The sequence below is a fragment of the Cnephaeus nilssonii genome, assembly GCF_951640355.1.
Source record: "Cnephaeus nilssonii genome assembly, chromosome: 10".
Lineage (NCBI taxonomy): Eukaryota > Metazoa > Chordata > Mammalia > Chiroptera > Vespertilionidae > Cnephaeus > Cnephaeus nilssonii.
In genome coordinates this window covers 28346285-28370044 of record NC_137081.1, presented here as the reverse complement: position 1 = coordinate 28370044, position 23760 = coordinate 28346285, and the positions used below count along the sequence as shown (strand labels likewise).

At 35.9% G+C, this 23760-nt stretch overlaps 1 protein-coding gene across 5 annotated transcripts in view; it reads left to right on the top strand.

Annotated features, from left to right (window-relative positions):
- The window catches only part of SPHKAP (SPHK1 interactor, AKAP domain containing), a 107340-nt gene that overhangs the window by 5753 nt on the left and 77827 nt on the right, over positions 1–23760 (top strand). For 3 of the 5 annotated variants that reach the window (XR_013814093.1, XM_079782412.1, XM_079782410.1), the window contains exons 2-3: positions 12334–12412; positions 18913–19018. Coding sequence is in view for 4 of the 5 variants with exons in the window: in XM_079782412.1 (XP_079638538.1) it covers positions 12334–12412; positions 18913–19018 (185 nt within the window). In the remaining variant the exon portion in view is untranslated. The remainder of the gene's footprint in view (positions 1–12333; positions 12413–18912; positions 19019–23760) is intronic. The other 2 variants (XM_079782413.1, XM_079782411.1) reach the window with 1 other exon arrangement.

Genomic DNA, 23760 nt, shown 5'->3' with positions numbered 1-23760 from the left:
AATTTTTCCCTAATGAGAAATGTACCTATAAAATATGCCTTTTGAAATATCAAGTGTTTTTCTCTCTGTGCTAGAGAAATGGGAACCCACTGAACATGGTTAAAACCACAAAGGACTTGAGTAAAGGTCACATCGCCCAATCCCCTTCTTTACAGATAAAGAAACTGAAATCAAGAAAAGTTAAATGAATTGCTCAAATCTTATAAATATTTAGAGATAGAGCCAAGAATAAAACCCTAAGTTTCTGATCCCTTTACTTAGCACTGCATTGGATTTGCTTAAAATAATAATAATAATTTCTAAAACATAGTTAGAAGCTCTCGAAATTTTCTGAAATTTGTCTGTCACCTATGTCTTCTTTATGTCACCTTCCTTATGTTCCTTAAGAAATATACTATTTCATGTCTCTATTTCACTTCAGCTTCTAGAAACCCCTGGGACAAATTTAAAGTTCGATCATAACCATGTGGGAGCTTATTACCTGAAAACCTGTGCTGTTTTTAACCATGATAGTGACCTCTTGTTATAATTTCTATTTTCCTTAACACTGAATTTTAACTTGTTTTTTACCATTTTATTTTATATATCTCTTCTGTTAGCTGTCACAAGTTTCTAGTGGGACAAGATGAAATATGCATCATTAAATCCGTCATGCAATAAATCAATTACTTTCTTTATAAGCAAAGCAAAAAGAAAATGCTTCTGCACATTAGAGGAATTAAATTGATCTCTGGCAAATGGAACTCATATAAAATAATGGTCTATTCATATTTAATTAGGCTTTCTTTAATGAGACTGATTATATCTGAAAAGCTATAAGTAGTTACTCTGAAATGATTATTATAATATTATGGTTAAAATAAAACCAACAGCTTTAGAATAAATGTATAATAAAATAGAATGTTAACATTTTGAGATGTATTTCTCAATTATTTAACAAGATGTTACACATAAATTTTAAATATATGCATATGTAATTATATCAATTTGTGTAAAGGGTATTAATGCATAAAAGTGTCCTTTTTAGTTTGTACATTTTATATTTTAGCATACTTTGCTTAGGTATTAATGCATTTAATAAAATCAGAGAAATCTTAAAATATTTAATTTTGCTTCCAGAGAAACAAGGAGAATTTGTAATGTTTCTCTTTTTATTCTTCAGTATTGTTTAACAACACACTTAATTGTTTTTTTGTCCTAAAAATCTATAATTTTGAAAATAATAAGAACATAATAAGAATGTAATAATTAACTTTTGACAGATTGTGCCTATGAATAGCCTTATCCATTCACTCACAGTTGGAGTAGCCAGTTTAAAGTAAATAATTTATCTGGGTAACTCAAACCAAAATTCAGATAAAAAATAAGGTACCAAAAAAATATAAATAAGTAAAGAACCAAGTGAAGTCATTTTTTTTTTCTATATTAAATCTTGGCCCTGCATAATGTGCTCATTGCTGACTCATGCATTTAATATAACCTGAAGATTTTTTAATTTTTACTTTTTTTTCTGAATGAATCAACAGTGCTTTAAAATAGCAATTGAAAAGGTGCATACACTTCACGTGCGTAATTTGCAACAGGTCAGGGATCTGTGCTGGCATTCTGGTAAACTGTTAGTCTTCTTTTCTTGCAGTGGTGGAAAAAATGTGACTGTGTTTAAATCATGTCATTTAGAAAATTAGCCACAGTTTAATCACATGAGTCACTTTAAAAGAAGTGTCTAAAGAAAAAATTCAATATTCAGAGAACATGTTATCCAGAGAAGCTGTCATCTCCACCTTAATCATACTCAATCATTGTAGATCATAGACATTCCTGATGAAGGAGAAAGGATATGGACAAAATATTAATAATGACATTGTCCTCAGTATTTTTACTGGGTCTGAGATCTGTTCCATAGGGTTCCATAGGGTGGAGAAGGGCATATATAAAGAAGAAGGCATAAAAGGTGAAGATCTAGATCAAGGTTTAACTTTGAAGTTTAGATGAGGCTGGTATGGATGTTTGGGGAAAATATATATGGAGGAAGGCTTACTTACTTACTTGAAAAGAAAATATGAAATCTAGTGACTTGAATGCCATCTTTATCTGTGAGGATAATTAGAACCTGAAAAGGGGCACATAAATTTACTACAAAGAAGATTAAATGTCAAAATAATAAAATATATAAAATTTGTTTTATCAATATCTTAAAACTACAAAGTAAATATGAATTATACAATAAACAAATAATGAATTGTTTTGATTGGATTGGAAGATCATAATTATTCCTTCATAATTGTATATTAACCTAACACTTTTTCCCCACAAGATCATAAACATTGTCAGTTCTGTAAATATAGTCAATAACCTCATCAATTTTGCCAGTGCTCCCTTTAATTCTTTGATTTTCAAATACTCCTGTGAAGAATCTGTCTGTCATCATCCTCATCGATTTTCTCTTTTTCCGATGTGAACTGATCTCGCTCTGCCAGAGTCTCACTTGGTGTTGGTTTGACATGTAATAAGGAGTTCTCTAGCATTAGAATCATCATTTTAATTGATTAGCATTTTACTTAAATAAAAGTCAAATCAGCAACCACCCAAGGTGTTGAGCAGTGGGCAAAGACAAACACTCAGTTTAGATGGGGAAGGATCTTCACTGGAGGCTAATTGTTACTGATCAGTCCATTTGCTTTCCTATATATTCTTGAAACTGCAGTGACTGGCTAATGAATAAGAAAGACACCAGAACTTTGGGAGGACAATTTTCAATTTACAATTACCAGATTTTCTCCAGGGAGTGACACTGCTGAAAATCTTTTTAATTTTCACAGACATTAACTGTAGATGAGCAAATTATCTAATGGAGCAATACAGGTGCAATTGAATGTTTCACAAACTCAAAAAGCTCCTGGGAAATTCTCCACTATAGTTAAGATTACAGAAGTCTTTCTGTTTCCAAAATATCTCACAATTATTAGTCTATTTGTAATGCACAGGTATTAATTTGAGTTGAATGTGTGAAAAACACCAAATGGTGTTCCTGGAAGATAGGAGACCCTCCATAAATGGCAATCCCCTTCTCTTCCCTTTTTATAGGACCACAATTTTGCTCCTAGTCTAAAAGGAAGCAAGTAGCTCAATTGGATTAAAACTGTCTCATGGGTTGTCTGACAGTGTCTGTCGTGACCAGAGCCTTGGTGAGATAGATCCAGTCTAATCCCTATAGTCATTGATTCACTGATCCCTGTAATGGGTCCCACATGCTTCTGAGGTGGGTGACAAAAATGCTGCCATGGAAAGTAGCTCCTTTATGAAGACCTGGGGTCAAATATAAGATAAATAAATATAAGCCTCTGAAAAATAAAATTTATTTCTTCATTTATTTATTTAGTATAGATATTGACCCCTTATTGTATGCCAGATAATATCAGCTGGGTATGCAATAATAAACACAAATAAAGCCACTTCAATTGTCATGGAACTTCAATACCAATGAGACAAAAAGACATTACTGTAGTCAAATACCATCAGTGTATATATAGCAAATTGGCAGGTGTGCTCTAAAGGAAAAGAGAAGGTGGTCTTTGAGGACATATAACAACAAACAAGACTTAAATGGGAGCAGTCAGAAAGTCCTCATAAAGACTGCTCTGGCAGTCAGAATAGAGTTGGAAAGGTGCTGGGGCAAGTGAGAAGCAGTGGAGTATTTAGACTATACCAGGTGGGTGCCTGGAGTGCAGGAAATGAAAAAGAATAGAATAACATATGAAACCTGAAAGTTAGATTGGGGCCAGATTATGTTAAGCCTTGGAGGCCACTGGGTCTTCATCCTAAAAACAGTGGGATGTCATTGTTTTTTCAAGCGAGAGATGGCTAGAAGCGCTACTTGAGATAATGCATATAAAGGAAATAGCCAAGTGCCTGGCATATTTTAAACATTTCATAAACAGGAGCTGTTATGGTTGCTTATTAATTATAATTTCAATATCACAATGCTGGGAGACAGAGGTAGGAAGAAGAATAGAAAGGTAAGATCACAGAATCACCAGAAGAGGATTATTCAAAAGTGGCAACTGTCATTAAGAGGACACTTTAAAAATATTTCTTGAGCTTCAAGCTAAGGGCATCCTGAACCAAACATCCAATAGGTTGGCCATATGTCATGCAGTAGGGAAGGCAACCCAGAGATGTATGTTAGTTACCATGTTCTCAACTGCACATACAAGGAAGAGTTCATACTGCCCTATACCTCATGCCATACACTTTTCTCATTCCCAATTACAGTCACCTCAATTTTGATTCTTTTGATATTTTTCTTGTTTTTCTGGTGGACCCCATGTTCACTCTGTAAAATTGGCAATAAAATTCAGTCTTTGAACTCTGACCTTTCATACTCCCTGTGACATGCCTTAAACTTGCTTTTGATTCTTCCCACTCCTGGCTATTTTACTCGCCCCCGGAATGGAGCTGGAAGTGGTTGGCCTCCTGGTCCTATTATAAAGGCTAAAATAACACAAACTATGCTGAAAAAGAAAGAAGTAAAGTACAATCACAATTATCTTGAATATTTTATGTTCACAGAGCCCTCTCAGGCCTGAACAAGAGGAAAGTAGGTGAAGAATGCAGTTAGGGACAATTTGGACAATAAATAGGAAATTGTTTGATTGGATGATCAACAGTGAGCAGTGCCTACTTATTAAATTCACTAGATAATTGCTAGATTTCCCTGTTGCCTTGTTTTATTGCACAGTCATGGAAGGATCAAATCTGTGAGCGTGGTATCCATACTGCTGTATAATTCCTGACCTTTTGCAAGAGTATCAGTCACAATTAGCTTCACGAAACTGGGCGGCTGTTGTACCCTGGCATTTCCACATCAGTCTTGTATATTTTGCGACAGGCTAATAACTATGGCTAATAAGAAGCAACACTATTTAAAACTTGGTTCCTCATTTCTCTTGGTGACTTTCCTTTCCTTTTAAGGATCATAGTTATTCAACCAAGACAAAACAACTGCTGATCTTGTGTGGCCATCTAAATAGTCTCATGGACATGGTGATTGTCAGGGGGTGGGGGAGGTGGAGGAGGGTATAGGGAAATAAATGGTGATGCAAGGATGGAAGGAGACTTGATTTGGGCTGATGAATATACAATTCAGAGTTCAGATGATGGGTTGTGGAATTGTGCATCTGAAACCTGTATAATTCTGTTAGCTAGTTTCACCCCAATAAATTCAATAAAAAAGGAAAATAAAGTAAAATAATAAATGAAATATTAATTGTTATTTCATCCTAAATGTTTATTTCCAAGGCTCTCTAATGAAGGCTTCTCTAATTGGGAAGCAGTCTGACTCACCCAAATTTCAGTGGTCTCTGTAGGTCAATCCTGCCCTCAGTTATACTGCTCCCTAGCTTTCTTCCACTGCCTTCTCCCAAAAATAATACCTTCTTTACCCCCATCTTAATCAGCCAAAGTAATAGAAGCACCTGCAATGAGGCAAATAGACTCACAATTCCTCTGAAAGCAATCTCTATAAAAACAAATAAAAAAAGAGAATGATAGGTGTCCCATTGTTAGTTACCAGCTGTCTCGTTCTATTCTCATCAAGTTCTGCTCTCATTGAGATTGTGAGTATAGAGCCTTTAAATATTCACATATATATTCAACCTTTCAGATCATTTGAAAATTTTCTTCCCATGATATTCAATACACAACTCTTTTGGAACATTTACTTTATTTTGAGTGCTGTGTTGACAGTTCTTTGTCGTGAAAAAATAAATAAATCCAAAGGTATGTAATTGGAAGACTTAGGTATAAGATCATATTCTTTGACTTTGGTAAAATTATTTAACTACTTGTCTATTAATGTTTCCTCATCTGATTCTCATTATTTGTAAGCAGAAAAATACTAGGCAACCTATGTGAAAATTTTTATTTTACAAGAGTAACATTCAAATGTTATTTTGCTTAATCTCATACATGTTTTGCTTGTAAATGTTGTTGTTTTTGTCTCCTCCAAAACATCACGAACTCCATGAAGGTGAAGATTTTATCTGCTTTGTTCACTGCAGTATCTTTTTTTAAAAAAATATATTTTATTGATTTTTTACAGAGAGGAAGAGAGAGGGATAGAGAGCTAGAAACATCGATGAGAGAGAAACATCGATCAGCTGCCTCCTGCACACCCCCCACTGGGGATGTGCCCGCAACCAAGGTACATGCCCTTGACTGGAATCGAACCCGGGACCTTTGAGTCCGCAGGCCGACGCTCTATCCACTGAGCCAAACCGGTCTCGGCTCACTGCAGTATCTTAAGCACTTCACACAATGCTTGGTGCTCAGTAGCTATTTACTGAAAGAATGGAAAAAGGAATGTACCAAGAGATTCCTACCTTGTTTATCATTGCTTAGAAAGGATTATGGCCTCTCTGCTTTTTCTGCCTATAAAGTGGCTGATGAAACTGCGAACAATTATTAGAAAGAAATTCCATTTTAATTGAGTATTTCAGGAGAAATTAAATGCCTGTGTGTTTGTGGAAGATCTTGCCTTAGAAAGTGAGAAGCTCAGAGGTAAATCTGAATCAGTGACCAGAAGTTCTGGCATCTATACTAATAAAAGGGTAATATGCTAATTAGACCGGGTCAACTATACATCTTCTGGACATCTGACTTCCTTCCAGACAAAGTCACAGTGGTGGGGGCCAAGGCAGAGGCGGTTAGGGGTGATTAGGCTGGCAGGGGAGCAAGCAGTTAGGGTCGAGATGAGGCCAGCGAGGGGGAATAAGCAGTTAGGGGATGATCAGGCCAGCAGGGGAGGGCAGTTAGGGGCGATCAGACTGTCAGAGGCAGTTAGGGGTGATCAGGCAGGCAGGCAGAGGCAGTTGGGGCGATCAGGCAGGCAGGCAGATGAGCAGTTAGGAGCCAGCAGTCCCAGATTGTGAAAGGGATGTCCAACGGCCCTGAGGGATCGGGCCTAAACCAGCAGTCAGACTCGCCCGAGGGGTCCCAGATTGGAGAGGGTGCAGGGTGGGCTGAGGGACACTACCCCCCTCCTCAGTGCCCAAATTTTGTGCACCGGGCCTCTAGTATATAATAAGCGTAAGGATTTACTGATATTAGTCCTTGCACATATAATTTTGGCTGGAGGGATAAGTTTCATTTTACCATGGGAGAGAAGAATCAGGCCAGTCAAGCAATCCTACATTATTATGCCAGGAATACTGACATAAATAAAGCTTCTTCAGGATTTTTCTCTGTAGTCTTATGACAATCCTGATGTAGCTTCATCTGAGATGCACATGTCAGCTTCTTTGAGAAATCATAATGTAGACACTACAAAAGTTTGTATAAAAGATAGTAATCATCTCAAAGTAGGTCTTGAGGGGGAAAAAGAGTCTTGTTCTCTTCATTGGCATAGTTTAATTTTAATCTGTCACGAGGGAAGACATGTCTAAGTGTGGTGATCTTCTATATAGGACACAGTCAGTTCTGTTCAGCCCAGAAACAGGCTAGTAAACTCATTCCTGCTGAGTTCTCTCCCTGAGCTGCAGTTAATGGCTCCTCAACCTATAGGCTTCGCTTTCCTCTCCTTGCCTGTTCCACATAGAAGTTCTATGGCCTGTTTTCGACTATAGTTTGTAATGAATATTAAACTTGCAGGATTTCTCTCAGAAATGTTTACAGCACTCTAGAACACTTTAGAAATAAGGGAATGACTGTTTAAGGCATTGAGCTGCTTGGCAGTCTCTTTACATAATCTCTCTAGATGGATTTGCTCACTCTCTGCTCTCAGTTCACTTTTCTCAGTCACATCTAATGAGGCAACAGCATAAACCTGCTGTGCCAATGGCTATGTGGTCCTAATAATGATGAAACACGTTCATCTGCTCAGCCTCAGTAAAATTCCGTGCTCTGCTTCCCCTAGAAAGAATGAAATGTGATTTCCAAGAACAAGTCAAGGTTTCTTAAATTTTGGCTACTTGGGAATCTATGGAATTATAAAATTATATATATGTATACATATATATTCATATTTATTTTATGGTATTTTTAGTGAGCAACGTTTTTGGTTGCTATGATTTATATGGGGCATAATACTCATGCTCTAATAATAATTGCATATAGATTATAGCTATTTAATAATTTGTGTTCCGATTAATTTTTTCTCTAATCATCTACCTTTAGAATGCAAAGAATTCTTACCCTATCAAATTTTAACTCATAAATAGCTCCTGCTGAATGAGTGAAAAAAGTATTCATAGTTAACCTTCCAAAAGAGATTCAGGGCCCAACTCTAGGCCTTGGTTTCATCTTCTGAAACCAAATAGATTGAGTCAAGGCAGCTTTAAGGAAAAAATAAGAAAATGATGTCAGTGAAAAATCAATAATTGAAATTAATTTGGATGAAAAATACAGTTGAACTCTTTGATAATGCCTAATAGTACCTTGGAAAGGAACTAGTGGTTAAGAATATAACATGCACAAAAAGAAAGAATGCTGCTATATCATTTTGAAAAATGTTTTGTCAGGTGGGCTAAATAATGACCCTTGCAAAGGGATACTTGGCTTAAAAATAACTTATCTGTAAATTGTGTAAAGATACAATTTAGCCAGTAATATCAATTATTTCAATTTTTGAAGTTCTGCCCAAATGAAAACTTTATTATTTTTAACTAAAATTTCCCTCTCAAATATAAAAGCTTAGAGCAGTGGTTCTCAACCTTTCTAATGCCACGACCCTTTAATACAGTTCCTCATGTTGTGGTGACCCCCTACCATAAAATTATTTTCGTTGCTACTTCGTAACTGTAATTTTGCTACTGTTATGAATCGTAATGTAAATATCTGTGTTTTCTGATGGTCTTAGGCGACCCTGCTAGAGGTTCTCAACCTGTGGGTCGTGACCCACAGGTTGAGAACCGCTGCTGTAGAGCCTAAGAGACCCTTAGGCTCTACAACCGCTGCTGTAGACCCTTTAATACAGTTCCTCACCACAACATGAGGAACTGTATTAAAGGGTCGTGGCATTAGAAAGGTTGAGAACCACTGGCTTAGAGGAATACCACAAAATCTCTCTAACATTCTTTGCACATTGATAATGATTTACAGATTGGCTCATGTACTTTTTTTCATGAAGTGGAAAAATGCAGATATATATTTCTTTTGCAAGTTCAATGTATTTAAGCATTACAATTAGGGCCTAAGATGATGATCTACATTTTGTCTGAATTTTTATTAATTCACTTACTTTTTTTTAGTTGAGTGAATTCATGAGAGGAGGAAATGGATGTTTGATTCTTTGCTCCATTTTTGCATCTCATTCTAAAACCTGATCGTCTTTAAGTGGCATTTTAAAACTGAACTCAAGTGAAGAGTCATAAAAAAAATTGATCATTCTACCTGCCTTAGATATTGGATTGTGCTGCTCAACTTCCATTAGGGTAAAATGCTTTATGGAGAAGCAATTTAGATCTGGCAAGGAGGCAACATGCATTCTATCTCAATTCTGTATTGGAGTCGCTTACCTAAGCTTCTTCTGCAAAGTGAAATCTATAAACACAATGACAATTATTATAACACAAAAAATATAAGGTTAGTAAGATTATCAATAAATTCACATAATATGTTTTCTCTTCCTGGATAGTTTGATAGGGATAAATGTCCTCTAAAGTACGCCTGTTTCCATGAAAGAGATTGTGTAATATATATCAAGACTATATTTTCTAAACTAAAAACCAGGACATCTATTCTACAAAGTTGCTTTTTTAAAGTACAGTCCAGTAAAAGATTTTAAATCAGGTCCATCTTGAAAAATATAGGCTACATGGTCAGTTTAGCAATACACTAACCTTCATAAAATAAGAAGACAGTTTTATTTAACTTTAGGGGTGACATATAATAATTATTATTATCATTGTTTTGGCTATAGCTTGCTGCTATGGAATGAAATGTGTAACTAAATATCTTTAGGTCACCTAATTATGTACTTTCTTCTCCCTGTTACTGTTTCTAATTCTTTATGCAAAGCTCTTTGGGAGATAAGTCAGTTCTACCTTGTCTGGTCTTCTCTGCTCACCAACATTAGATCTCCCTTGTCCTACCCACATTTCTTTCAACTTTGAAAGCACTGGCACTATTTCCTCCCTTTGTGCATCTTTTCCTACACTTTCAGATAAACTATAAAAGCCTTTGAGTTTTAATTCCAGTCATATAACAACGTTATTCATCAATCCTCTTGCTGAAGATGACCTAAATTGCAAGAAAACATTTTAAAATTTACTAAAAGAACTAAATAGTTGATAATAACATAAGGAATTATTACTTAAATATCAACAGGCCATCAAAGGTAAATAGAAAATCTTAGAAGCATTCAGAAAAAGTAATATATATATATATTACCATTATACTAACAGTTAGATTGGCAGCTGACTTCACAAAAGCAAAAATGGGATTCCAAAGACAATGAAGTGATATCTTCAATGCATGAAGGAAAACAATTGCCAGTTTAGAATTCTATGCTCTGTGAAAATATCTCCCAAGAATAAAGATATTTTCTTACAAACAAAAACTGGAGTATTACTTCTTTTTAAAAAAATATATTTTATTAATTTTTTACAGAGAGGAAGGGAGAGGGATAGAGTTAGAAACATCAATGAGGATGAAAGAGAAACATCGATCAGCTGCCTCTTGCACACTCCCCACTGGGTATGTGCCTGCAACCAAAGTACATGCCCTTGACCAGAATCGAACCTGGGACCCTTGAGTCTGCAGGCCGACGCTCTATCCACTGAGCCAAACCGTGTTTTTTTTTGTGTTTTTTTTAATATGTTAGGACTATTACTTCTTGCTAAAGAAAATCATAAAATATCGACTTCAGGCAGAAGGAAGTAAAGAAGAAAGGAAGTTTTATCTATTTAGCAAATCTAAGCAAATATTTACTTTATAAAACAATATTAGTAATGGCCTATGATTGTTCAAGATTATTAGTACAAGACAACAATACAAGTTGAAAGGAGTTAGTTGGATGTTAAGTGTTCTAAGAGTTATGTATTGACCAGTAGGAGGATAAATATGTTGATTAATTTTAGGATGTGTTAAGGTAAATATAGATATTCTATTTTCTGGGATAACTACTAAAGGAATTGGGGGGAAAAAAGGGTAACTTCTAAACTACTCAAAAATTGACAAAAATCAATTTATCTAAATGGGACAAGAAACCCAAACTCTCAGCATTTGCAGTTTATTTGATTGTGTACATATAAAATCCAAAGAATATACAGATAAATTATTAGAATTAATAACTGAGTTTAGCATGTCAGCTATCAATCAAAGAACACACAAAAACTATATTTTTTATATAAGCCAAAAATAAAAAGTGAATTTAAAAAAAAATCATTTACATGTTATCAAAAAATATGAATTTTCTAGGACTAAATTTAAAGAAAGTATGCAAGACCTGTCCCAAAAAACTTATAGCCCCAAGTGAATGATAAAGATTGGAAATTTTATGTGACCACAGGTGGTTGCTCTTTCTCACCTGGTTCTTTACCCCATGCACTTATACCAGGTACCTCCTATGATATCTCTGATGTCTAGTGCCTCTCTGGCATCTTTATCCACACAGTAAAATTTTCTTGAATTCTAATGAGGGACCAGTAACTACCAGCAATGGACATACAAAGAAAACTTCCTTGTCTCCTCGCTTACTTTCTACTATAGATATTGATATTATTGTTTATTTTTCATAGTTACAGTAGCTCTGAAATTGATTTGAGGTAATATACTATTGACTTGCATTGAAAAAAGGACTAGAGCATGCCTAAGGTAAGTATTGTAGAGAACCTGAATTAAGGGGCATTTAGAGAAATTGAAATAAATGTCCATAAAAATCTGTTGTCCTGCTCTACTCCTCATATTGATTTTAATATTAAATATATTAAGCTTGAGAAGCACAAAGTGTGCTCTTTATTTGTCGATACCCATGAACCAGGTTGGAAGGGTCTACAATTATTATCTACAAGATGTAAATTACCTTTGATGCATCAAAGATGTGAAGCTCCATCTAAGACAAAAATCCAGCCTATTACCCATGGGAGATGCTATCTGAAAATATGCATGCAATCTTTGAACCCTTATCAGAGATTTTTTTAAATTGTTACAACCTTATTATCTAGCTACTATTGTTCTTTTTAAAGGCAGGCCTGCTATGAGTGTATCTTTCTCTTTGAATGATACTAAAACTTCTGTTTCTTTTTTTCCCCACCCCTTTCCTCTCCTCTCCTGCTTCCTCTCCACATCTGCTGGTGTTTGTAACTCCTTTATTATGGGTGTGGCCCTCTCCATCAGCCATGTGGGTGGTTGAGCCAAACTCACCCACCTGCCTCTCTGCTGCCTTGCCCGCCAGGAACCACTCCCAGGAATCCAGGTTGGTTGTAGGGTTTGGGATACAGGGGATTAATACATCCAAGTCATGACCAGGGCTTCCTTTTTTATTCTGGCATACCATGAGCCCCCTGGGTACTCAATCCTCAAATTTTTTACCCTGCTTTTGCAGGCTTCCTGGTTTACGGTATCACTTCCACCAGAATGCAGACTCTGCTGTGCACCTTAGCTATTTTTGCCATCAGATTTTACTCTTCCTGTGTCCCATCCCTTCTGGTCCTGCTATCTTCTAGTTTAAAAGACCCTAAGCCATTAATAGGGAATTCAGTATGAAATTCGGACAGAACTTCTTAGTTAGGCAGAGCTAGCCTCATCCCTGAAATCACAAATGGAGGAAGCGTTTCTATTTCTTTCATGAAGGCCTAGGCCTGGCAGTGCTTCTGGTGACGCTTCTCAATGACTCAAGTCCCCTCTTCTCGCAAAGGAGTAACCATCCAAGCTGGTGCAGCAGCCAGACATCTCTCCCTGCTAACCCTCACCCTTTGTCTGCATTGCCCTTCTCTGAGCCCCACACAGTTCTTTAGGAGTTAGCACGTGACAAAAGCAGGTGGTACTATGTGAAGATAGCATGTCACCTGGGAAAGAGCGCAGACTTCGGTCAGGTCCAGTCAGGCTTGGACCCCATGTGAAGGTACTTAGTTAACACATATTTAAAATGTCGGGGATAGTTGTTATTTGGAGGTCGCATAATCAAATATTTTCCAGGCCAGCACTTGGACTAAAAATGAGTGTGACAGACTCACAAAGATGTTGATTTTAAAGGGGCCTTAAGTTCACCAATTACTACCCCCAGTATAGCCTGATTTACAATTTTTTTAGAAGAAAAAAAACTCAGATGTCATTGTCATAGAAGCAAAGAATTAGAAGGAATGTTAGAGGTTACAGTGGAAAATAACATGGTATATCACTGAGATGTATGTCAAATCTCAGATCTGTTATCTACCAGTGATATAACTTTGGACTCTGTATTAACCTCTAATCCTTGATTTCTCATCGATAAAAAAAGAATATAGTTAAGTGACTATGCAAAATACTTTATAGAGTTCTAGACACCTGCTATGCATTAAATCGTGCTCATTTTTGTTAGAAGTACTATAAAGAAGATTGTATAACAGAGTGAAACACTTCCCTAGTTATTTTGGTGAAAGAACAGAAACCGTTGGAAGCTGAGGTAGTTACTGGAGCATATTCTGTACTAAAGCCTAGATGCAGCAGAATGCGGGGACATAATGAGTTTTGACCATCCAAACAAATATACACCTAAAACCTTTTAAAAATTAAGTAAAGCACCTTAGGGATAAATAATTCAATAGAAGCATCTAACGGCCTTTGTGGATAAACATATATTATGCAACATGAGCTTAGCAACAGTGATGTATATATTTTTCCCTTACAGTAAAATAATATATTTGCATCTACATATTTATAGAACATAAGTCTTAAACATTTTCCCATACCCCTTATTAAGAAAAGGAAACAAAATTTAAAAGCTAAGCTAGCGTGTTCTCTTACTTGATCCTCTTTTCTGAACAAGGAATTTTAGATTCAAAATTATATCTTGAGGTCTTGGTGAAGACTGAGACTATGAAATGGCTTTTAAATGTCCAAAGACAATAAAATTGATAGTAAGTGATTAAATGCATGAAAGCATTCCTTGCCACCACCTCTTTACTCAGAGGTATATAGATTCACAAAGCATAGCATCTGAAGTACAGAAGGTTGTTCATATTATATATTTACTTTACATATATTACATATTACTTTGTTGGTAATAGCATTGTTCTATAGTACAACTCTTTTCTTATGTTTCACTAGACATATCTGATATATCTGGTAGTTGCCTGAATGAAAAAGTCTCCACTGAACAGTAATCAATATAATTTTTCAGGATAAAAGATTTCAGTACATTACTAATAAGTACTGAAAATAGGAAATTACCTGCCATTGGTGTTTACTAATTATGTCCCAAATGAAGTAACAATGTTATAATCATGTCATTTTTTTAACAATAAAGATTGAATTAGAGTGTAATTCATTTGAGGCCAATCTATCTGCTAAGAGTGAGCTAGTTTGTGGTTAATAATGAATGACCTTTTATACTCTCTTTATTTTCATTTAATAATGCCTCACAAAAAGTACACAAACTTAGGTCTTCAACAACATTTTCACTGATTTGAGAGCAAAAATAATAGTGAAGATGTCAACAACCTTTTCTTAAAAAGAAATACCCTTCATTTTTAGATAACATATCATAGTTTCTGTTGCATTGTTACAATGTCCTTTCTTTGAAAAATTATGGTGAGAACAGAGGTAGCAAGGGATTTTTAAAATTGTCCTTATTTTGGAAAATGAAAGGTTGGCCACCTTATTATGTTATTGTTGTTGTTGCTATTTTACTAGCCCAAGAGATTTTTTAAAAAGCTTGAAAATTGCAATCTACAATTATTCAGCTGCCTTTAAATGTTGAAACAATGCGTATAACAATGGTTTCTAAATATCTTCAAGGTTTGGATAGTTGTTCCTTGGAAAAATTTACTAAAATTTAATATAATTAATGGGGGCTTTATTGGTCTTTCAGCCATAATTGAACTGGTGACATATTTAATTTGAACAGATGACATGATAAGAAAATCATGATATGATGTCTCAAAGCTAGCAAAGAAATATATAATTATAGAAGTAAAAAAAAAAAAAGAGTAAACTTCTTACTTCTTACCTAGGAGATAAAACTAGAGAAGTAACAGAAGAGTATAAAAGAAAACTTTCCCACCATTCACTTGTTAAAAATGTAAGACAGATTTTATTTGAGCTACTGCAGTAGGAGAGAGAGATGTCAGTGTAGAACTGAGCTCTACTTCAAATACAACAGGGATAAAATGGGGATTTATAGCCAGTGGACAGAGTGAAGGGGTTAGTGAATGGAAAACTTGTAAGAGAAAGTATCAAGGATAGGGCAATTCTTGCTAAATGGCCTAACTGGATTCTTGCAAAGGCTGACCCAGGACTTAGATAACAAGGGAAAACTTGATCAGATAGCAAGGGTGGGCAGATTCCTGCTAAACTGACTTAGCAGGTCAAGATTTGTTTAAAAGAAGGCTCCGAGTAGCCAAACTAAAGTTAGGAGGGAGTCTTTGCCAATAGGTTGGTCAGAATCTGAACATAAAAGAAACTAACACATCATGTGACTTTTTAAAACAAATCACATTTTGAAAGACTGACCCAAACCAATGTGTTTTCTTTTGTTTTGTTTATTTGTTGTCATGTAACAAGTTAATCTTTTTGGCTGAGGATAAAATAAGAACATTCACTTTAGCAAACTTTTATTTTGAATCAAGCAAAGCTGTATTTTAAAATTCTTTAAATTCTTCTTGGAGTGTATCATTAAATTAATTTTAACCAGAACAACTTAATTCCTTACTCAAGATCTCTTCTGATAGATGTGAATTTTTTCCCCCAGTATTGAGATGAAAACATTTAGAAGACAGCTCAAGAATAAATATCCTTAATAGGACTGAGACAATCCAACCAATGGCAATTACTACAGTTTACTAAAAGCATTTTTTAAGAGGGGAAGAAGATAAGGGCACTTGCAAATCTTATTTTTAAAAATGTGTTAAAATCATTAAACTTCACACTATGTTTATTTGATATGTGAGTAACAAACAACAGCAGCAGATCCCTTTTCATTAGAACTATCCAGGGAAATTCTCTAAATTATCTCTTTAGATGTGGCTTATCCCACCATCTGTTACCGCTGCAGAAAAATTTAACATTGAATTCAAGCACCCTTGTGTGCATAATCCTTTGAAGCCAACCAAGATGCTCAGAAAAATAAGAACAAACAACACTAATAGATACTTCTTGAGCATCCATCACTAGCTAGTGCTATTCTAGGTGGTAGAGGGTCCCCTCTCTTTCACTACTTATAGCCTAAAGGAATGGACAAATATTACAAAATTATATGCCATTTTGACAAGTGCTACAGCAAGTCATGGGTCTTGTATGTGCTGTTGTAATATACAAGAAAAGTGGCGGTCTCACTTCTTGGGATGAAGTGAGGGTGGAAATATGGGCATGGAGATGTGAGGGTGGGAGTGTGTGCTTGAAGCAATGGAGAAAGGTGGTAGAGGAGGAGCAGCCTCCTTGACAGAGGGAGGGAAGGAGGAAGGTGCGAGAGGTGATACAAGGGGATGGAGGAGGAATTATCCAGGAGAACGGAGGGGGATTGGGAAGGGTATTCCTAAAAGAAGGAACACCAAGTGCAAAGCCCCAAGGGCAAATGAGAATGTGTATTTAATTTAGTATGTCGGAAAAGTGCTTCTTGAGCTTTAATGGGTCTATGAGTGACCTGAGTTTAATGTCCAAATGCAGATTCTGATTCAGTAGTACCAGGGAGGGACTTGAGTTCCTGGGTGGCTAACAAGCTCCCAGACGATGTCATTCCTGCTGATTCACAGACCAAACTTAGAGTTACAACATATAGAGAACTCAGTTCCCAGGCACTGGATGGTTCTCTGGGGAAATAGCTGACTATCGCATAAGCCGTTGTCATTACTGATGGTGACCTACTTAGTCACACTGCAAGGATCATTAATGATTGCAGCACAGTGGCCACTTAGCGCCTTACTCAGAAATGACATTTCCTTTTTTAATTCTTTATTGTTGAAAGTATTACATATACCCCCTGTTTCCCCCATTGACCTCTCCCAGCCTGCCCCTACCCCCAAGCACAGGAGAATTGACATTTTCTGTAAGAGAGCATGCCTCTCTTCCTATATTTCTAAAGTTAACATTTCAAATTCTGCCTTTGTATCATTTTTCCCCACATTGATCTCCTTCTTTATTGAAACTCATTTAGCAGTTTCAGCTCGAAACTGCTCTGAAAGGATGTGCTTAATACATATTGTCAACACTTGTCAAAACCAAAGGAAAATATCCCAGGAAAGAACTTGCAGCCTTACATATTAGGAGCAAGTTATGAGGCTGTATGGTGTCTTGACAGCAGTTCTTTTCATGTCAATTTGAACTCATTTTAATGAATCCCAGAGTTTCGTGTTGCTGCTGTCTCTGCCTCATCCTGTAGCAGCCAATGTTCTGCTTCTCTAGAGACTAAGGAACGTGTCTTTGCAAATACTCTAAAAATTCCATCTTCATCCCAAAGGCGTGGGAACAGACTGGGCTGTGTTGTAAAGTCACCTACTGGAAATTGACACCCATGGTCTAAAAGATAAGTTTATCTACATATAGTTTAGGATATCAGGCATCATTGAATTGACTTATAATGTGTTTCTGGAGACCAGAAGATGGTTTCACTTTGAATTTTGGTGCAATGGAGTTGAATCACATTTGTTATCAAATAACAGACTGATTTTAGTCCCATTGTATGACTCTACTGCCTCATTTAATTCTCACAATATACAAATATATGTTTTAAAAATTATTTTATGAATGCTATACAGACTTAGCTTTAGAACAAATGGAATGAGCCCTGAAGCCAAGCAAGCCTTTCAAATTCCCTTCCTCACCTTCATTCCAACCAGGATCTTACAATCATCTTATAGACGGAAGGACTTTCATACCAAGATATATGTGGGTAGTACACTTACCCCTCCTAGCACCTGCCTAGCTCAGCATTTCTAAAATATTTTTATATATAACAATTACTGTAGCACCTTGTCCACTAGAAGTCATATACAATGTGCTTTGTGGGAAAACAAGAAATTTTCCATGTGTGATCTTTTTATTTTCTCTGTGTTTCTATTACTTTTGAAAGTTCATGCTCTTCTCATGGTATCAGCCTTCCTTCTGATTATATATGTTCCCCTCATTTAAAAAAATAAAATGAGTAAAGACAGAAAGACATTATTGTTTTAACACTTGCTTAGAAAAGAGGTTAACAAAACAGAAATAGACTCAGAGATGCAGAGAACAGACTGATGGTTGCCAGAGAGGAGAGGGTTTAGGGGGTGAGTGAAAAAGATTAAGGGATAAAGAAGTAAAAATTGGAAGTTACAAAGTAGTCATGGGAAATATAGCCATTAATAGTCAGTAATAACTGTATGGTGCCAAGTGGGTACTGAAAATATTAGGCGAAGCACTGTGAAGTATATGATTGTCTGACCACTCCGCTATACACCTGAAACTAATATAAAATAATACTGAATGTCAACTGAAATTGAAAAATAAATTTAAAAGAATAAAATTAAATAAAATTGTTAGAAAGATATTAACAGACCCAGAAGTCAGGCAGATGCATTGCATTCACCTAACCACTGGCTGCAGCTTTATATTTACAATGGAATAGCTCAGTGTCTCCCAATTACAAAAGTGAAGCCAACATAGAAATGTCAGCAGGAGGATTTGCAGCAGGCAGCCAATCACCAATCTGAAATGATTTTTTATAAACTCCATTATGCTTCTTCCTTCCTGAATACTAAGAGGGCTCACTGGAATGTGTTCTCTTTTGTGTTTTGGCACAAACAGCAACTCGGAGTCACCACTGATGTGTGAGGTTCCAGCAGCCCAGCAGGGCGGGGCCAGCGGCACCTCAGGAAGCAGCCTGGGGAGCTCCATCACGGCCTGCAAGAAGGTAACCTTGTCCGACACCACCTTCTGCTTCCTGATTGAACTTGAACACTACTTTAGTTTGACTTTTCAAGCACTTTTTCTAAAGCAGAAACAACAAAACAAGCAACAGAATACCCCACAATTGTTTGCCATAACCCCTAGTGACATTAAAAAATGTAATTCTTGGAAATGATCAGAAAATTCAAGCAGTTCAGAAAGATGTGTCTTGAAAATTATACGCGTCCAGGGCCACGGCACCTCAATTCCAACCTCCTCTTTGTCCCTCTTCCCACATTTAGCCAAGGGGACCAGCTCTTAGATCTCCATTCAGAAAAGTCTTCACAGGCTTTGAATGGCACACCTTATATTAGTCACCTAAGTCAGTATCTAAGAAAAATGCATGGCTCTTCTCCTTTGATATTTTCTTAAAGAGAAGGGTGTGCTTGGCTTATTTATTAGGAGAAATAAAATTGCATGTCCTAGACTATAGACTTTTGCAACAGTGAATGGACCTGGAGAGAATTATGCTAAGTGAAATAAGCCAGTCAGAGAAAGACAAGTACTATATGATTTCACTTATATGCGGAATCTAATGAACAAAATAAACAAAATAGAAACAGATTCACAGATACAGAGAACAGACTGATGGCTATCAGAGGGGAAGGGGCTGAGGAGCTCTGTAAAAAAATGAAGAAGTTAAGCAAAAAAACACAAACTTGTGGACACAGACAACAGTAAGGTGATTGATTACCAGAGTAAAAGGTAGAAGAGGGTAAAGGGGTGGTAAATGGTGATGGAAGGAGACTTGACTTTGAGTGGTGAACACACCATACAATATACAGATGAAGTATTATAGAATTATACACTTGAAACCTATATAATTTTGTTAACAAATGTCACCTAAATAAATTTAATAAAATTTTAAAAAAACAACTGATAAATAAATCTTGCAGAGACATTTGCGAAAAGTTGTCATTTAAACAACATAAAATCATCTACTTTAACAACTTTATCTTTCCAGCCAATTCAACTTAAGGCCCAGAAACTTAATTTCAGATTCAGTTATTCCCCTGGAAAAATCAGGTCTGGGAACTCCTGGAAGAACTGCTTGGGGCTGGATGTCTACTTGAAAAATTAAAACCAAAACTTGATCACTTATTCTAAAGGACTTCATCAGTATATATAATTGATGAGAGAAAGAGAGAGAGAGAGAGAGAGAGAGAGAGAGAGAGAGAGAGAGAGAGAGAGAGAGAGAGACACTGGTTTGTTGTTCCACGTATTTATGCATTCATTGGTTGATTCTTGCCTGTGCCCTGACGGGATCAAACCTGCAACCTTGGCGTATCAGGACAACACTCTTAACCAACTGAGCTACCAGTCAAGGCCAGTACATATATATTTTATACTTACAATATATTTACAAATATATCTACAAATAAGAAAAGTTTTAAATATATTCTCACACTTCCCAAAATTATTTCTAGAACAACCAGTAGTAAGTTGAACCATGTGAAATTACCTTTTTTACAGGTCAGACAGATGAAATGTTTGACAATTTCATATGGTTCAACCTAAATACAGTCAAAATTCTGTAAGATCTTGGACAGAGATGCAGTGCTAGATCACAAATCCCACTATTGAAGCATTTAGAGTGTAGTTTTGGAGGTCATACTGGCTTCTCATGTGAAATGTCAAACAAAATTCAAAACTCAGAAGATAATTATGTAAGATAACTATCTCACAATAAGTCAAGATAGTATAAATTAGGCGAAAAACTAGTATTATGGGCATTAAAAGCTAAGAACATAGGCAGACCCTGGGCCTGCAATAGATAGCAACCTTAAGCAGGAAAGTAAACCTTAGTTTGGACTTTGGAGTATGATTAAGATTTGAATGCGTGAAAAGAATACCCAACCAAACTTAGGAAGCACTGCTACAAACTAATGCAGAAGAACTCAACACTTTTGTGTACTGGTAATATAAATTTTTCATAGTGCATTTCTTTCATTTCAAATATCCTCTTAGGCTTACATAATAATTGCATTTAAAGACAGTTTAGCCCGGTTCGTGTGGCTCAATGGTTGAGCATTGACCTATGAACCAGGAGGACATGGTTTGATTCCAGGTCAGGGCATATACCCAGGTAGCAAGCTCAATCCCCAGTGTGGGGCATGCAGGAGGCAGCTGATCCATGATTCTCTCTCATCATTGATAGTTCTATCTCTATCTTTCCTTTCCTCTCTGAAATCGATAAAAATATATTTTAAAAAATAAAGACAGTTTAGTAGACATATATGCCATTCATCATATACCATGTGGGTTCTAATAGTTTTACTTCTTTTGGAAACAGTAGCTCAACAATGTTTTCTTCTTTGTATCTAGAACATAGACTCTCAATAAAAAAGATATGGACCATTGAACGATTCATTACCCTTATTTTATTACTGCAAGCTGATTTAAATGATTATGGGTCAATTCTTCTTAAAATCTTGTAAATCACAGAAAATGGGACTAGGAAAGTGAGGATCTATATGTTCATATGCATATATAATGTATGTTCTGTACAAAAGAGGCAAAAGGTACAATGACAGCTATATCTTAGAAATAGCAAAGCTATCCAGCTGAATCACCACTCTTCACAGTCAATCACCTTTAATAAGAGTAACATGGATAATTGAAATCCATTGGTAATTCCCCAAACTCATTTCATGCAATAGCTTCATCTTCTTTCCCATCAGATCTTCTTATCTGAACTGACATGATATGTTACTAATTTAACTGGTGGAAGAAATAAAAGAAGGGTCCAGAAGATAATACATTAGTCAAATAATCAGCCTTTGAAAAATTACAAATTGACTTCATTTTTTTCATTTGCTTCCTGATGAATTGTTAAGACTTTCAGGAATCCTACCCAGATGCAATTGCTTCAGCTTCTCTTTGCTGTTGGAGAAATGTGGTCACTGGAATTCATAGCTATGAAAAGCTTTGGCCTCTGGAAAGAGACATTGGTAGATTTAATTGAAGGAGACACTCATTAATATATATTTTTGTCAGTGATGGACTGCCTTTCCCCAGAGTCAAAGTGACCACACCACTCCTTCACAATTTAATATTGTTTTGGAATTTTGTTAATAGACCCCTTTTTTGCTCTCAGTAGTTCTGCTATGCACATTAAGTTATATAGTTATCCAAGCTCTAGCCTCAGAATTATCTTTTCTTTACCACCTCTCCTTTTTCTAATATTAGGAAAGTTATCAGATAAGTTCACACTGAAGTGTTAGTGCTTGTATGGCTTAGTATAGCTTTGACAAGTAAAATCTTAACTACTATTACTGATGAACTAGTACCATTGCCTCCCTTAACTGACATTGAAAACTGAGCCTATTGAACTTGGATGTGACTTCAGCATTCTACCCATCACGAAGCTCTAAGCAGACACAGTCAATCTATCCAAGTTGGACTGTAAGTTAACCTCTATGTCACTCTAAGTTAATGAGCATGAAACCCATGAAGAAATTTTAATGTATGAAATATGATTCTCCAAAGTAATGCATTTAAAATTATAGAATTTCAAAATAGTATAGGAAAAATGGGAGAGAAAGAGTTGCTAGTAGACAGTGAACACTAGAGCCTTCCATAATATTCCTTGAATTGTATCTCACACAAACATTGCCTGATGTTCCCCCTTCTCATGGGACCAGTCCTTCTTGTAAGACAATACAGCCACCACTGTTAAACTGAATCACAGGGATTTTCCTTTAAATAAGCTAAGTGATTATAAATGCTGTCTTTTTACATATGTTAAACACTAAGTGAAATATCTTTGTATATCCTTAAAATAAATAAAAATCTGTTATCTTTAGTGTGGCAGTTGGACATGTATAACAAACTTGAACTTGGAATTTAAAGACCTGACTTAGATTCCAGCTCTCTCTTCTTACTGTGTGATCTTAGGCCAGTGACATAACTTCTCTGATTCAGATGTCTTAGGGTTGGTGTGATGTTGAAGGTTTGTGTATAAGTCCTAGGCACACATAGTTGATACTCAAAAATTTTAGTTTATTCCAAATAAATGATCTTTACACAGACAAATTTTATTGCAATAGAATTTTAAAACTAATTTTAAAAGTAATCTGAACACAGCCTGCAGTGTGTTTTCATTCTTGAATATCTGTTAGATTTTCCTCCACATCGAAAGCATTTTAGTCAATGTCATATCTCACAATAGCTGGACAGTTTCAATCCATGCTTTATTTCATGATCTGAAGACCTGCTGTTTGGGATATAGTAGAACCAAGTTTCTGAATAGGACTTATTCAAGGAAAGAATTATTGGAGAAAATCAACACCCCAAATATCTTCTTTTTATGTGATGTTAATGAAACCCTCCTTAAACTTGTTCTTATCAAAGGCAGCAGACTGAAAACACTTCAATTTCCCAGAGGCAGTTTGATCTTTATATGACTTCTGATCAGCTCTTTGAAGTCTCAAGAGCATTCTCTGCCATGACCAGCCTCCTTTAAACTGACGGAAATTTGCTGTCGATATTGACACAGATACATCTAAAGAATGACAAAATGGATGTCCCTGAATGCTTCCTTTTATTCTGTAAAATACACTTTCATCTAAGCCCATATCTTCTTAATGACATGTAATTAATTAAAGCAATTCATTGATGTGTTCAGGCATGGGCATACAAATTAGGAGGCTCTTGCACAGTTTCAGCCGTATCTCTAAAGACATTTTTATTAGTCAGAATTGTATT